Here is a 17,798-nt window from a genome sequence, read left to right as displayed (position 1 = left end):
GTGTGTGTTCTGGAGGGCTGTGTTCCATGTGGTGTGGTGCAAGTGTTGACCTTCTCCTCTTGACCAGCTATTATGGTTTTGGCTGGAGAGTGCGTGGCTTCCAATTTGTATATACAAGTGCATCTCTTGCAAGTCTGACTGTTGGAAGGTAAGAGGGTAGGGTTGTAGCTGTACATAAGGCAGTTACTACTTTGCTTCAGGATGCCCAGGTTAATAGGAGAAATGATAGGGAATTGACCTTTAGACATGCCTGGAGGGGTGGGCATTGTTAAGTACTGGATCTGTTTCCTTGTAGAACGTTTAGTGCTGGTAGCACTTTTGCGTGCTACAATAATTTCTACAAGACGTCTGGTAAAGTGCTAGACCAATAAGCTAGTATAAGTGCAGGAGAGGAGAGAACTAGTAGATCTAAGGGAGAATTTGAGGAGCAGACTCTGGCACCGCTCAGAAGCTTGCAAACAGTCCTGGATACAGCAAGTCTGTATCTGAACTAGACTAGTTACAGGAAAGGCGGAAAACAAGTGCAAACACTTGCTTTTAAACCGGAAAGTTGAGAGAGATGGGAAAACTATCCAAATGGCCAATAAACTAAAATTTCTGCGCCAGGAACCACTCCTCTTGTGGTACATAGGCTACCTAGTACTTACCACTCCCACTAATAAACTAGGTTAGATCTGTTTAAAGTGAAGTGATAGTTGCGATGAAATGAGAGTTGAATTGGGATAGTAAACATTCAATGCAATTTGTTGTAGATGCTGCAGGGGTAGAGGTTTTGCCAGGGTTGGGGAGGTAGTTAATGTTTCACCAAAATTTTTGTGGGTTATTTGTGTTTTTGCTGACAGGCTTGAAAGTAAGATTTTTGTCTTATAATTGCTTCGTAGTTTGGTTTCTTCATTGTTTGTAAAAGTTGAGGTTTTGGAGCTCTGATAAGAGTTCCAGACTCTATCCCTTTGTCTAATGAGAGATTTAGCATCTTTGGTTATCCAAGGTAGGTTTTTGGCTTTGAAGTGCATTTTTCTTATTGGAGCGAGGTTATTAAGGATGTTGAGGAGAAATGCATCATTAAAATATTGTTCAGCTTGGTCTATGTGACTGTGTTTTATAGGTGACCAGTTGCATTTTTGAAGTAGGGAATTTAAGTTGGCAGAGGAAAAGTTTCTATTGTTGCTAATGTGTTTGAAAATGACATTACAGGGGAAGTCAATGTCTTTTCTTAGTAGAAAGATAGAGGTGTGATCACTGAGAGACTTCGGGAGGCGCCCAGCTTGGTGGGCAAGGTTGGGCTTATTGGTTAGTATTCTGTCTAGAATAGATTTTCTTAGTGTTTGTCAGTTCTAGTAGGGGAGTTTATAGTTTGGGTGAAATTGAATAGATTATTAAAATTGGAGGGATTGTCAAATGAGCAGGATTGCCAGTCCAAGTTGAAAATGCCTAGCGCTAGAATTTTGTGGTTGAAAGTAGAGGATGCCCTGGATAGGAGACTGGTAGGTAAATTATTTCCAGGTGATAGGGAGGCAATATTTGACTGTTTTATGTGGATTTATTTCAAAGCGAGTGGTTAGAATTTCTGCTTCTGATAGATCTGAGGGAGTACAGATTAAAAATGTTCTCAAAATTGAAAAATTATACATGATGGTAGTGCCACCACCACACTTGTTCAGCCTATCTTGTCTAATATTATAATCTTTTAGTACGTATTTCCTCCTCTTTAATGTGAGGTTTTAGCCATGTCTTGGTAGTTACTGTATCAGGCATGTAGGTAGCCAGGGCTGCATGAAATGCACTATTTTTTGTGATACTTCTGAGGTTAAACTTAGTTATGAATAAGTCTGATTTGGAATGTTTTTGGAGAGGAGGGTAGTATTAGCAGGTGGTGTGGGTGTTATTGGGTGGGGTGGGAGTAGCTGTGTGGCCCCTGGGTTAAGATGCATGTCAGCTTGTAGTTTGATTTCCGCTAGTGAGTGTAGAAGAGAGTTTGAGCTTGGATATTAGCCTATGAAAATAATTTGGATAGGAAGGAGAGTTGGGGATGTGAACATATTTATAGTGGAAGAGTAATATGTTTGAGTTAGTGTAGAGGTTAGAATAGATGTGAAAATGAATATTTGGTTTTGTATGGTATGTAATGGTGAGGAGTGTAGGAGAGGAGCAGTGTGTTTGCTGTGATGACGGCAGTGGAATGGGAGGCTAGGTTGAGGGTAATTAGTAGGAGAGAGTTGCTCAGAAGAGTGGTGATGTATGACATGGTGAATAGTAAAGAAATAGGAGACAAATATGGGTGGGTTGGTGTGTGCAGTTTAGTAGAGAGAGGGGTGAACTGAAAGTAATGTGGTAGGGGGAGAGAATGTTATGTCAGGGATCAAATAATGGTTAGTGAGGTGGGAAGAGAGAAAGAGAAAGAAATTGATTGTGGGTATGGCTGATGCAGTAGCCGCAATTTATAGGATAATGACTTAAGTTATAGGATAATGACTTAAAAGGTGTGATGTATCTGAATGGGGGTAGAGGAGCAGTGTTAGCCCGAACAAAGTGGGTTGAGCCAAGCCCAGAGGTAAACCTATCAGGTAAGAAATGTCTTAAGCATTTAATAGGCAAGGTTCAAATAACAAATTCAGCACCGTAACGGGTGCAGGCAAACAAAAACTGAGGGTAATGCTACTCAATGCTAGAAGTCTAAACCTCAAAATGCACTCACTCGTGGCACTCCTTAAAATGGAGAACATCGATATCTGTGCAGTGATTGAGGCCTGGTTCAAGGCTCCGGAGAGCACCCCTGCATTACCAGGCTATAATTCTTATTGCCCCTTTCGACCAACTAACCTGGACCGCAACACTAAAGGCGGAGGTGTGTCCATATTCATTAAGGATATCCACATCTCTAGGCTAAGTTGCTCAGCATAATGCAGCCGTGATTATCCAAGTGCAACTAACTCTGGGCAAAACTGCAATCCAAATTCCTACAGATCCCCTGCCATCCCCCAGGATTCCCATACCTCTTTTCTTAATATACTTGAAAATATTAGGGTTCAACCAAACACCCTAATAATGGGAGATTTCAACTACCCCACCATAAATTGGGAAAACTGCTCGTGTACAAACTCCTTAGCTTAATGACTTCTGGGATTCATAAATTCCAGTGCACTGGATCAACTTATCCACATCCCCACCAGGGGCAACAGTATCCTAGACCTAGTCATTACCAATATGAGTGACCGGTGTTCCACACCTGAGGTCAACTCCTCATTGGTCAGATCTTGACTATAAGCTAATCGCCCTAAATATTCACATCCTGCTCCCACTAAGGAAACCACCGTAAAAAATTTCTCCAAAGCCAGGTTCATGCTTCTTAAGACAGAAGTGGCGAACTTCATGTTACCTATGCAGTTGGATAATACAGTTACAACTGTCGAATCCTACACAAACGCACTCTGTAAGCACTTACATGAGTGCTTGGATCGTGCTAACCTTAACAGAACCAAGATGCTATCCTCCAAAAAAAGGAAGACAAATCTGGTGGTACCCTGCCATAAACAAACTCTCCAAGAGAAGAAAGAAACTTTTGCAAAAGAAAGTAAAATCCCATGAATGAAGAAGCTCCCTGGTCAACCTCAGTAAGAAGCTGAGATCCCTCATAAAATCCTCCAAAGCTAGTTATGAAAAAAAATTGCCACTGATTCTAAGGACAACCACTAAGCATTCTATAGCTATGTCAAGAATCTCAATGGCAACACTCAAATCTGCTCTGAGTTTTACAGCACAATGGCACAAAATTTACAGAACCAACTGATATCGCCAACATCCTGGCAGATAGGTTCAGTGCTAACTTTACCCCCTCACCCCCTAACGGGCCCATATCTATACCAGAAGAATGCATTGTCCTTGTAATCACAACAAATCAGGTAAAAACCACAGTCTCCAAAGCCAAGAATACAGCATCCATGGGACCAGACAACATCTCAGGTTGCATTTTACACAAACTTCAGAACAAACTGGTGCCCCACCTAAGTACCATGTTCAACCATAGCCTCACCTCAGGCTTTGTGCCCACTGAATGCCGCACAGCAACAGTTATCCCACTCCACAAAGGGGGAGCCACCACGAACCCTGGAAACTATCGCTGTATTAGCCTGATGAGCCTGGTCTGCAAGGCCATGGAGCATATCATCATGGAACTTATAAACAAAGACATTGGTAACCTCCAAACTTTGGACCCCACCCAGTCCAGGTTAGTGAAGGGCAGATCATGTCTCCTCAACCTGATAAATTTTATTTGAAGCAGTCACTAAAGCCGTAGACGAGAGAGGATAAGGTGGTTCACATAGCCTATCTTGACCTCGCCAAGGCTTTTGACACCATTCCCCATTCTGGAGTTTTAGATAAACTCACTAAACTAGATATAAATCCGTATGTCACAAAATGGGTTGCCAACTTTCTCACTGACAGAACCCACACTGTGAAAGTTGCGGACTCCAAGTCTGACTTCAAACCAGTGACAAGTGGGAGTACCACAGGGTTCAGTCCTGGGTCCTCCCCTGTTTGGTGTCTTCACTGAAGTATAGGCTAACACAGAAGGCCTCTGGCTAATGAAGTTTGCAGACGACTGCAAACCAGGAGACATAATAAGAGTCCTCAAAAGATGTGGACATCCTATAGAAGAGCCTCACTGAGGCAGATGCCTGGTGTCAAAGCTATGGCCTTAAGCTCAAAGCCAAAAAGTGCATTGTCATCCCCTTTGGTTAAAAACTCTGTACCCATGAACTACTACACAAGTAGCAGTCGACTTGACACCAAAAGTGTGATGAGACGTTGGGACCCAGGTGGACAATAGTCTCTCCTTAAATAATCACATCACCACAGTGATCAGGAAATCCTTCTACATGGCACACCATCATAAAAGGGTTCTCATCCAGGAAAAGAGGTTATTGTTCCCCTCTACTCGTCACTCATTAGACCCATTAATAATAGAGTACAACTCCACTTTTGGAATGTACCTCACAAGACATCAACAACAGCTGGAAAGGCTGCAGAAGTACCTCGCAGAGTCTCATTGGCCTCAAACAGATGGCCGTATGCTGTCTCAAAAAAACTCCAGCTTTACTCCATCGCATATCGCTTACTCCGAGGTGACCTCTGCCTAACGTACAAAACTATGTCAAGCCCAGAACCGTTGGACATGCTCCACCTAAAGAAATCCCAATCCCTCTGAACTGCACACTCTAGCGATCTTAACCTTGTTACCACAGTAAAAAGAACATGCTGGAGGGATAAATTCCTGTCCCGAGCTCCTCATTAGCAATCTTCAAGAAAAATCTCAACGAGTGGATGGAAAATAAGAAATTTACCGTGGGGATCACTTCTGTGGCCCTGCTAGACAGGGGCACAGGAAAATAATGTTCTTGTGTGGTGAAAGCCAGGGAACCTAGGACCTACCTGTGAAATAATGAAGTCTTTTAAGAATGGGGGGTGGGTTCTTTGCTGCCGAGCTACTTTACAACGTACACAGAGAGTAGATGATTCCTTAAGTATATTTTAAAAAATAAAACTAAGCCAACATACTTTGCAGATAGAGAGGTGAGAGATAGCAGAGCTTTATGCTGAGTGATTTTCATTGCAACCAGTTATTCCAGTATGCAGTACTTTAAACAGTACTCTGGCAGTATGGAAAGGAAAAGACGTAAAGCTTGTCTGATAGCTGAGCAGAGAGAAAAAGAAAAATGTTTAGCACATGAAAGATAGATGGAGGTATTTCAGACAGAACAGAAAGAGAACTTTCAACAATGTAAACTGACTTCCACATTAGCATTCGCTCTGGCACAGTAGTACAGATGGAATGCTACAAAAAATTTAGATGTAAAATGTTGCTAAAGGTTAACAATAAATATGCTTATAAAACCATAGTTAATAGAAATGTGCAAACAGGGTGAAATTTATTACATTATTTTCCTTTCCTTTATATTGAAAGTATATTCTTCAGTACCATTGTTATCTTCCCTTCTACTGTCGATAATTTTTTTTTTTGTTGTGCTTTCAAATTCTGTTTTAAGATATTTGAAAAACACTTGATTTTAAAAAGTGCCAGAAGTCCAGTCATTAGTTGCCTCATGCTGATGCGCACACCTTGTGCATTTATTGGTTAGGCCTGGAGCACCTTCCGAAAGACTGAAATCTGTAAATCTTTTAATCCTCAGGCCATTGTAGACTGCAGTTAAAAGCTTGTTCTAAAAGGCTTGCTTCCTTCGACTTTTACAGTGGCTTTATCTGGGGCTCAACCCCCAAACCTAAGACAAAGGATCCCTTTAAAAAGCCTTCTGATCAGTCATGCTCCTCCACTCCTTCCTCTGATTCAATGGTGGAGACTTCAAGAAAGAAACACAGAAAGTCCGATTCAAAGACTGCTCCTTCACTGAAGCCAGCATCAGACAGCAAATCTGCTTCCTGGGATCTTTTATTATAGGATCTGTAGCCTTTATCTCTGACCAGATGTTCGCCTTCCATAGAATACGGTACCCTCTCGGGTCCTACTGTCATATTTATACTCTTGCTAGCATTCCAAGTCTCCCTCTGTGGCCTCGTCTCATTCTTCCAGATGTCTGACTTAAGCCAATGTGAACAGAATGATAGTTTCTCTCAGCGCAGATTCAGAAGGGAGTTCTTTCAGCTTCTACACCTTCAGGTCAAGAAGCCCTTAACAGCACTACACCATCAATCTTGGCTGCTGCTGTAGCCTTTGGATCAGTGTTTTCCGTGACCATCTGGGTCAGATCCGAAGATCATAGTATCATTGGCTTTGAGGCCGCCTTTGAGTGCACTGGCTGAGTGTGTGTTGGAGCTTGGGCGACTCTTCCCCTTGGAGCTTGAGCATTGGATAGCTTGGTTCTGACCGCTGCTTCGGGTGGGCTGCATTCAGGGCAGGGGGAGCCAATGGGGCAGAGCAGAAGCGTGGCTTCTTTGCTTCATCAGCTTCCTTCTCCCTAGATTGTTAGGCTTTTGAGGTAGTGGAGACTGTGTTTTCTGCAATTGCAGTTTGGATGGTTCCTCCTCCCCCTTGGATATCCCTTCTGGATCCCGTATGTCTTTGTGCCTTGAGCCTCTCATGACTCTGCTCCACAGGGGCAGCCAGCCCAAAGTCTCCAAGCTACTCAGGAGGGTATTACCATTTCTTCCAGTGCTTCTCCAGAACATCACACTAACGTCTGTAGGAAGATGAAGTGCAAGAGGAGGCACCAGGACTCCCTTCAGGAGCTGGTCACTGAAGATACCGATTTTGATGAGAGGGAAGTGTCCTCAAGAATTCCATCAGATGACATCTCATTTGGAGATATCCTAGAGATCCTTAAGCAGAGGGATGGTTGGTCTATTGATAACCCTTCCCAAGAGGAATCTGTATTCCTGGAAGCCTTTGGGTCTGGCCCATCTACCTCCTGGGTGACTTCGCCCACTGGCAAGCTCATTGCCTTGATCTCTAGGTGTGTGTGGAAGAAACCAGCCAATCTTCAATAGACCAGACTAGATTTTGGCACCACCTGATGGAAAGGAATTTTGGAGCAAGGGAGTACTGGTAGATGCCACCAAAATGGAACTCATGGTACGCAGTTCTTTCCATCGCCCTAACAGGGAGTCAAGGATGTAGGACAGATTTGGGAATCATGTTTATGCTTCAGCAACATTTACACTTGGATCGTTGAATTATTTGTTACACTTTGCTAGGTTGCTGAGAGTTTTGATCAAGGAACTTTCCAAATCCCTTGCTGGGACCAGTACTTCTGAGGCTCAGACTTCTGTGGCCTCATAGTTGGCTACCCTAAAATGAATCACTAATTCATCCATGAGGATAAAAGTTCCACAAGGGCGGCAGGTTCAGGCATTTCTATTGGGAGGCATCCCTGGATGTTCTTGTGCGACTTTCCGGAGCCCTTCAAGTCTTTTTTTCAGTGCATCTTTTGATGGAAGGTCTTTGTTCAGCCTTAAGGTAAAGGACACACGCTGCAGGTGTTAGCAATATAGAAGGACCTTGTCTGCAGTGGAATATGTTTTTTGACCCCTCAAAGGACCTTTTCCAGGAATCAATGAGGAGGTCATAAAATGTAGTTCAGAAAGTCCCAGGGTCATTTTAAAGATCCACATGGGGATGGTTACTGTAGGGGCAGTGGGGGGGACTAGGCCTGCAAAACCAAGGGTCTAGAGATTCCTTTTCTGACTGACCCTACCAGCGCTCCTGAAAGGAGGCCCAATTGTCTACCGCTGGAGCCAGTCGGGGGGAGTCTTTTATTCCTGCCCAAGAGAGCCTGGCTAGACCTTACAAGAGATATGTGGGTGAAGAGAATTATTTCCAGAGGTTATACAGTTCTTTTCCCTACCATCTTCATGCAAAAGTTCTGATATTCCACCCAGTCAGAGAAAGCCAGCAGCACTAGAAAATAGAAAAGCTGATAGTCATCCAAGTGTTCCCACAAGACCAGATAGAATCCAGAACTTACTGAAGATTCTTTTTAGTGCCTAAGAAAACAGGGGACTGGAGACCTATTTTGGATTTTAGCACTCTGAACAGATCTGTTCACCACACAAATTTCCAGATGGTTGCGGTTCAGTCCATTCTGTCCTTTTTGTGCAAGGACAACTTTATGTACACTATAGAAGTTGAGGATGGGTAATGGCACATAAAAATGAACAGACAGTCCAGAAGGTACTTATGGTTCTGGCTGGTTGTCAGTCATTATCCGTTCAGAGCACTGCCCTTTGGCCTCAACACAGCCCCCGAGGTGTTCACCAAATGCATGGCAATGGTAGCAGCTCACATGAGACTGCAGGGATTCAGCATGTTTTTGTACTTCAACTGGCTCATAACCAGTCCGCCAGGCATCTACTGATGAGATCTCAAGACAAGATACACCAGACTTGCTCCGTTTTAGGGATTACCATAAATTACAACAAATCTCAATTAACATAGTCTCAGACATTGGAATTCATAGAGGCAATTTTCAACACTGTCTATGACAGCCTCTCTCCCTATCCCAGGAGTACAGACTATCTGATTCCAGGTCAGAAAGATAATTCAAAATTCCTCATTTTCAGCCTGATTGATTCTACATGCCATGGTATCAGTGTCTGCAGTGATAGTTCTAGTATCCCTAGCAAGATTTCATTTCAGAGTTATTCAGTGGATGTTATAAATTCTGTGGTGCATTCTTCATCAGCACAAGTCCACTCTGATAAGAATTGTGTAAGCATGCAGACGATACCTTTTGTGATGGATCTGCTCAGTTCAGGTTTTGTAAGGCTGTGTCCATTTTTCTTCAACCCAAAGCCATAATGACCATGGATGCTTCCCAGATTGGGTGGGAAGGCACTTCCCATGAAAAACAGTCCAAGGCACATGGTCACCCAAAGAGACTGGTATGCATTTCATTCTCTTGGAAATCACACCAGTGCTGTTAGCGTTGCAGACATTCCAAGGCACACAATCCCTTCTGGGACAGTTGCAATTCAGACAGACAGTATGTCTGTGGTTTGGTACATGAACAAACAAGAAGGAACCAGATTTTACCCCTTGTGTCCAGATGCTGTCAGAGTTTGGCAATGGATGATCTCATCCAACTGATTTATGACAGCAATGCACATTCTAGGGGAAATCAGTGTGATAGCAGACAAGATGAGTAGGACCATACTGTTACCTCACTAGTGGTCTTTCAAGAAAGTGGCAGAAATTATTTTTCATCAGTGGGGCCAGCTATGCTGCATCCTCTTTGCATCTCCCTGAACAAGCGCAGCAGGTTCTTTGCCCTAGTCCTGTCACCTGAGAAATGCTGTACTACACGATTGGATCCCCTCTCTTCCCTGTGCCTATCACCCAACCACCTTAATTCCCAAATTTCTAAAGAAAATATCCCAGTTGAAGAGCAGTCATCCTTTATTGCCCCTTATTGACCTCAGCAAATTTATTTCCCTTTCTTTGGCCTCATCTAGTCTACCCTACTTGGATTCTGGATCCAGTTCCAGACCTTGTCTCTCACCCGACAGACATGTCGCCCAGATATCTCAAACCTAAAACTGACCACATGGTTTCTCCACTTGCAGTAATAACCAGACAGCATATGCTTTCTTCACCTATTCATCGCATACTTTGTCTTCCCCCAAAGCTTCTACAAGGAAACTTCACAAAAGTAAATGGTAAAGATAAGTTTTTGACCTGAAAAACTATATTTTTTGGTAGCCATCACCTTTGCTAGAAGACTGTCAGAACTTCAGGCATTGTCCTCTAAACCTCCTTACGTAATATTTCATAGGGATAGGGTAGCTTGACGAACCAATCCTTCTTTCCTAAGGTGGTGTCAGAATCCAGCATCAGTCAATCTGTTAATCTGCCAGTTTTCTTTCCAAGTTTTACAAATAAAGGTGAATACATGTTAAACGTGTTGGACATTTGTAGGCAGTTATGTTTTAGTTTGCATAGAACAAAGGACTTCAGAAAAACAGATCAATTGTCTCCTTTGCAGATTGCAAATTAAGCAAGTTAGTTATGAATGTAGTTAGCCAGATGGCTGGCTGAATTTATATCCTTTGTCGCTAACAAATTGGGCCTTTCCTTACCAAAACCCTTGAGAGCCCATTCATCCATTTCCAAGGTAATATTTAGTATTTTTGTCCCGGGCTTCCATGGACAATTAAATGTGCAGCTGCAACTTGAGCTAATCCTCGTATCTTTATTACTCATTAAAAATTAGATCCGGTCTCCAGAAGAAGAGCAGCCTTCGGCTTAGCTGTGCTCAGGAATATCCTTCCTTAGAGTCCTACCAGGGCTTTAGGTAGCTGGGGACTCTGCCCCAGTTGTTGAGAAATGAATGAAAATTGGCAACAGATAAGTTATGTACTCACCATAATGATCCATCTATGTTGCCCATTTTCATTCTTCCATGGTACCCTTTCCACCAACCCCTTACCTTTGAACTAATGATTTTTAGAAGAGCGAGACCTTGTAAGAGATCCACTTTTCCTTATGTTCATAGGTGTGTACTAGGCTAATGGCCCTAGAGCCCTTTACAAGCCTAGCCCATAGGATTATCCTGGAATTGTGCCACCTGACCTTAGTTCCCAGCGCCTCTGTCGAGTAAAGCCACTGGAGTGATCCCTGGAGTGAATATTCTATTTCCCATCCACTCCTCAAGATTCTGTTGAAGAGGGACAGTGAGGTGCTCTGCTTGACATGTATGGGAAGTCTATTCCATAACGTAGGCATTCTCTGGGTTATAAACCTGTCCCTCCACCATGTTCTTTTGATTGTGGTAATGAGGTTGAGCTCTCTGGTGTGTGTGGTGCGGAGAGATTGGGATTTCTTTAGATGTAGTATTTCTAACAGAGCTGGGTCAGACATGGCTTTGTAAGTCAAGCAGAGATCACCTCTAAGTAGGCGATATGAGACAGAGAGAATAGCTGAAATCTTTTGAATCTGTCCATATAGGACAAATGTTTAAGGCCTCTGATCCTCTTTGTGAGGTACTTTGCAGCCTCTCCAGCTGTTGTAGGTGTTAAGTGAGGTACATGCCAAATGTTGAGCTCTAGCTATGGATTTCTATTACCAGGGTGCTAATATTTCTTTTTTTTTTGATACTGTAAGCCAGCAAACAAGATCTCGGGTGTGTTAAAAAAGAGCATCATTGGTAAGGGAGGAGCTAGAGAGAGTTTTCTAGTGGCACCGAACTGAAAATGCCAGAGGTGGAACCCAATTGTTGAAGAATGAAAATGGACAACACGGATGGAATGCCATGGTCAGTACATAACTTTTTACGTGTGTGTGTGTATGTGTATATATATATATATATATATATATATATATATATATATATATATATATATAATGTGTGTGTACATATATATAAATATATATATAGCTGTATATAAAATATGCACACACATACACACGGATTCACTTTATAATCTTGAAATACTGAAATATCGAATTTCAGTATCTCAAGACTATAAATCCTAAAAAAAAAAAAAAAACACATTCCCAAAACCAAGAAATTCAAAAGCGAATGTAAGCACACCAACACAACACATGCATCATCCTCCCCATATTACAACAAACAAAACACACAAACACAATACAAAAAAAACTACTCTACATATAAGCAGGGGGTAAGCCCCTCTGCACCCCCATACCCCCACTACTTACTAACTCCGAGGTTGCACCAGACAGTAAACTCACCACTGCACACTCTACAATCCCCTGGCACACACACATCACAGATGTACAAACACCACCACTTTCAATATGTGCACACTCACTCTTACCTACTTCCCCTAACTCACACCTAAAACTTTGAATCATACTTAAGTCCCTACCCAAAACCCTTAAAAAAGAAAAAATATATATATATATATTCACTTAACTTCATCTCCAACCATATCCACATACCAAACCGTAAATCAGGCACACAGTACATCCCACGTCACATAGCGCACCACCAAAACCGCAAATTCGACATTTCAGGTTTCGCGGTTATGGGGTTTTGCTATTTTGCAAGTTTAGCTTTATAGTCTCAATACTGAAATTTGATATTTCAGTATTTTGAGATTATAAAGTGAATCCGTACACACACAAACATACACACACGCAAATATATTTAGACGGTTGCAATGTTGACATTGCTATTGTGGATGATGTAGAGCTATCAAGGCAAAACTCAACATGCTTCTTCGCATGTCCCAGGGTTATTCCTTTCTCAGAACGTGCAAAGTTTAAAACAGTGGTTTTGAGCAACCTCCCTGACCCTCTATTAATTCCAGTGCTTTAAACAATTCCAGGGAATGGGCATGTTCCACAACTGTGAGGATTGTCAAACTCTTTCAGCCGTCAACCATCTGTTTTTTCGGCCAAAGTGTGCCGGCAAAACACAGGGCAGTTTCAGTTTAAATAGACTGAGTAGCTAGTCCATATATATTTATATATTTTGTAGGGTTATTGTGCCAAATGACATGTTTGCAGTACAGATGTTTCTGCTTAAATTTCTGTGAAATGGGGAAAGAGAGTACTGTTTAAATGACAGTATTTAAATAAAATCACCAACTTAATACTGTATTGATTTTTATTGGCTGTGGAGTAGTGTTGTTATGGTGGTGTAGAAAGCAGAATGGATTTCTCAAAATTTTAATTTGTATTATACCATTTTTAAACTTGTATTATAATGAGGTCATGTTTTTCCAATATGGATCATAGTGGTTTCATGTTTATTTAAAGGAGCTTTTTTTATCACATGATCGGTTTTCTTTTATTTAAACCTTGTTTTTTTACTGGTGTACTAGTTCTGATGAAGTCTTGTTTTCAAGTACAAAAGTAGTTAACCTGAATTATTGTGGTTGAAATTCTTGCTATATTAAATGTCTTCTGTATGTTTGCACGTTTTTGTTTTTTTACTTCACTTGCATGTAAAACTTATTGTAGTTGAACAGCACTGGTTCCCGACACCATGCAAAGCTTTTTCGGTGCGTTTCTCATTTATAAAATCTGTTTCTCTAGCATTGTAGTGGTTTGATATGCTTTTAAATAAGATAAGCTTCTGCTGCTGTTTAAAGGATTTGCATGTAAGCATAGGAAACGTAACACTGTTTCCCCTTTTGATGTTTTTCAGATGTGGTTTATTGCTCTTCTATCAACACCTCCAGAAGAATGCCCCAGTCACATTTATTGTAGATGGTGCTGTAGTAAAATTTGGTCAAGGATTTGGAAACACAAATATTTATAGTCAAAAGCAAGATCCTCCTAAAAAGGTAATAAATACGTACAGTGCACTGTTGGAGGTGGTGTTTCTGATTAGCAGCTTTAAAATGTTTAATGCTATTTACTTTTAAGTCTGCAGAAGGTACAGGCTCAGATGTGGTGTAGAAAGGTTGCTGCTCTTGTAGAAATGAGATATCTAGTCCATATCCTCTCCATAAAGGTCCACTTTTTTTTGCTTGGCTAGCACATTTGTTAATATACATTACATCAGAGATGGGTACATAACCTCTGTGATTTGTTGTGTTGCTTCTGAGTGTAATCAGGCAGTGATATTCTTGGTTGTATTATAGACTGTTTTTTATGTTGTATTAAAGAGGTGATTAGATGTGGCGAAGACTGCTTGATGCTAATCTGTTGAATTAGGACCATTTGCCTCTCATGGTCTAAATACTCTATATTGGTTTATCCTGGAAAGTTTGACAAGTTGCTAAATAATTTTCCTTTTTTTTTTTTCTTTCTATGCGAGCTAGAAGTCATTTTAAGTAGAGGCCCATAGAAGAAAGCTATAACGTGCATGGACATTCTTTGAAAGCATATTCAAAACTGTTGCGTAATAGGATACGTAAACATAGAGAGAACATCAGTAACGAAAGCAACAATAAATTAACTGTCAAATATAAGGTTAGAAATATAAGTAGTATAGGAAGAGAGGTAAAACCTGTGATGGATGGGGGTTGAGGGATGGGGTGGATAGAGGTGAAATTGGGATACAAGACCAGGTCTGATTAGAAGTTAAATAGGATTTTAGGTTGTACATAAATGTTTGTTTGCTGTCATGTCGAACGTCTGGCGAAATGGAATTCCATAACTTGGCTACAATGAACAGAGTATAAAGAGCTGCCAAAGTGGTTGGTTGGTGTGACTACTTCTGGATGGCTTTGGGTCGGAGATCTTAAAATTCAGTAATGATAAAACACAGTAAAATAACCAAACGTTTGTTATTAAAAATGAATTGGTCAACACTTTATCAGGTGGTGGTTCTTATAACCTGTGGTCCATCTATAATACATATGTAAATTCATATCCAACAGGCCGTAATAAAAGTAATGGCCTTGAAAGAGGCATTGTTTAATACTTGCACATCTCTTTAATCCATGTGGTTTACTGACATCTTATCTGACTTCTCAGTGATTTTTATTTCATTCAAGCTGGATATTCACATCAGTGATTCTAAACCTTTAAAACCTTCACTTGTCTATTCAGATGTGGGTGATATTTGAAAACAAATGGCTTCCCTCATTGATTGTAGTTTATGGCAAGCTTGAGAGGTAGACATCAGTTATGCTGTGTGGATGAACACTGTATGTTAACAGTGCCATAGAGGAAGAGCGAGACCTTTTTTTTACTTTTATTGCCCTTTGAATGAGAAGTGAAACTGATGCCCTGTCTGCTTGAGAGTGATGGTAGCTGTGGTGGATTTGAAGGATCACATGGCACCTATCAGAAAGAGAAGGGGAGTTCCCTAGTGTCCTTGTGAAGTTCCTCCTAATAGTGTAAATAATACCTCAGGTCTTCACTAGCCTAGTGGGATTAACTGTTCAACAAAGGCTAAACAAGTGCATGTTTTTCTCCATTCTGTGCACTTAAAGCGCTTAACTTGAATTATTTGAAATTTGTGCTATATTAAACATCTTCTGTACGTTTGCACATTTTTGTTTTTTACTTCACTTGTAAAACTTATTTTAGTTGAACAGCACTGGTGAAAGATTTTCAAGATTTGTTTCAAGTACAAAACTACAGTATATACAAGTAGCAGGCTACACAATGCCCCTATATCGGGAGAAGTGTAGGATGTCAAAGCACTTTACTAAAATGATATAATGGCATTACCATGAGTGTCAACATTCACTGAATTTCTTTGGAAATTGAACTTTGTCATAATTGTGTAACTTGCAGTTATGGGCCTTTTACTTCTGATGGGTAACAAAGCCAAAGTCAGTCTCTGTTCTAGTGTAACTGTCACCACCAGTAACAAAAAGCAGTTAGCTTGCAGTCATCACCCTGAGTTGCTGGTCCAAAATCCTGGGTCTTTGCCAGTTTCTGGAAGACCCCAGTCATGTTTAAACTGGAGCACTCCTGGCTCCTTACATGCCTACCTTTCATCTGAAGCACTCCTAGAAAGATTGTTTCCCTGCTCCGTCCTGGAGCAGTTTCTGTAGGGATGTTTGGAACAGGGAGGTAGTGTCATACAGTTGTACCATTCTCCTTTTCTTTGTAAATTCTGGCTCTTTCCTTGCTAGAGATCCCATCAGAAGATCACATTAAGTAAGTTGGTGAACAAGCTCCTCAAAAAGAGCTGCCTGTGTAGCTCCTGCTGGCCATGGGGGTAGAATATTTTCTGTACTATGTTTTGTTTTTAGTGTGTAGAAAGGTAAGGGACCTCAGGCCAGTCCCAGTACTCGGTAGTCTAAATCTAGACATTTGAGCACTTTGACTTGGTTATGCTGCAGACTGTTCTCCCTTGCTTATTGACAGAAAATTGGGAGTGCCCTTTGACCCTCCCATATGCTTTATCTCTATATAAAACTTTCCAGTCCCCTTTCTAGGTTTCTCCATTACCGGGTTAGAACCCGTTATCAGTTAGGAACATTCCTGTTTAGCTTCACCTCATTTGCCAGCATATTCACTAGGTGCATGTTTGTAGACACTGCACACCTTAGGTTGAAGGAAGCCAAGGTGTTACCTCGTCTAGATTATTTTTTGCTGCCTATGCTGTCTGGCATGTGCATCATTAGATAGAAGGGCATATCTACTCAAATTATTCTCCATGGGGCTGATGGGTTGTTGCTGACCTTGTAAAATCACAGCTTCAGCTATGTCAAAGCCTGATCTTGTCTAATCTATGGCCATGTGATCTTTGTCCCCCTCACTTTTTCGTGGGATGGCAAGATGTATTCAGTTGGCCAAACTTCACAAGGCCAAGATGGTTCTAATAACCATCTGCTAGCCAAGACAAAAAAGGTTTACATTTATCTAGCAGCAGCTTTTCCACTCTGTAGTAAAACTGCCTTACAGACAAATCTTATTATCTCACCTGTTGAAAATCCATTCTCTGGTTCTACTTTATCTTAGATTGACAGTTGGCTGCTTTAGTGTTGGTAGTAGCAAGATCTCAAGACACCTCTGACATGGTTGTCTGTTTCCTTATTTTTCCAGCATCAGCCTATGCAAAAGTCTTGCAAAAACAAAGGAAGAGGTTTTTTGTTTTGGCTGCAGGGCAGAAACCTAACCCTTTTTCAGATTGTGTCCCCAGATCTTGCAGTATCTGTTAGAAATTTCCAAAACATTTCTCAGTTTTTCAGTAGTCAAAATCCGTTTTGCAATTATATTTAACTTCCCTGCTGTTCATGTTTTTTTTTTTCCCTCCTTGGCCTCTCTTGAGACAGTCAATGCTCTGGCCTCCTTTGCAAGATCCAGTCCCTTTGTGGAAGATTTAATTCATGCAGGAAAAATTAACCCTTCCTACCTCCGAGCTGATCACTTTGGTTTAAAGTTTTTTTTTATCCTGGAAAGCTTTGCTTTTGATATCCATTATTTTAACTAAAGCAATATCAGAGCTTCTCATATTTCTGTTAAGCCTCCATATTTGATCCATTTTGCAAGAAAAGTGTTTCCCTAAGAATTAATCCCTGCTTTATCTCTGTAGTAAAGAAAACGGAATCAGACAATTAATGTACTGGTTTTCATTGTGATGTATTCAGTTTGTTGCTTTGCATGGACCTTTGTAGACAGCTGAGATATTTATGCACTAAACTCAGTCTTGTGTAAAGACAGCAAGTTATTGTCCTTTGCTTAGGCTGGAAAGTTGTCTTTCTATCTCTGATTATCTAGCTGTCACTACCTTCTGCCATAAAAAATGAGATGTTATTGCAGTCCAAGCTGAAGGCTAATTTTGTCAGGGCTGTTTTATTTCTGCTTCATACAACTAAAATGTCACCTTGAGTGGTATTTGTGCTGCATCAGCTCAGCATCATTTAGTATCTCTGCAAGGTATGGTTAATTGGGCATAGTTGTTAGCTCTGTG

The 17,798-nt window shown here is 41.1% G+C and overlaps 1 protein-coding gene across 1 annotated transcript in view; it reads left to right on the top strand.

Moving 5' to 3' along the window:
- STEEP1 (STING1 ER exit protein 1) overlaps positions 1–17,798 on the top strand; it is a 433,968-nt gene that overhangs the window by 128,565 nt on the left and 287,605 nt on the right. The window contains 1 exon segment of the mRNA XM_044057097.1: positions 13,626–13,764. Coding sequence (XP_043913032.1) covers positions 13,626–13,764 — 139 coding nt within the window.

This window comes from Protopterus annectens, chromosome 15.part0, assembly GCF_019279795.1.
Source record: "Protopterus annectens isolate FY-2018-M chromosome 15.part0, PAN1.0, whole genome shotgun sequence".
In the NCBI taxonomy this organism is placed as follows: Eukaryota; Metazoa; Chordata; order Ceratodontiformes; family Protopteridae; genus Protopterus; species Protopterus annectens.
This window is presented reverse-complemented; position numbering and strand designations above follow the sequence as displayed.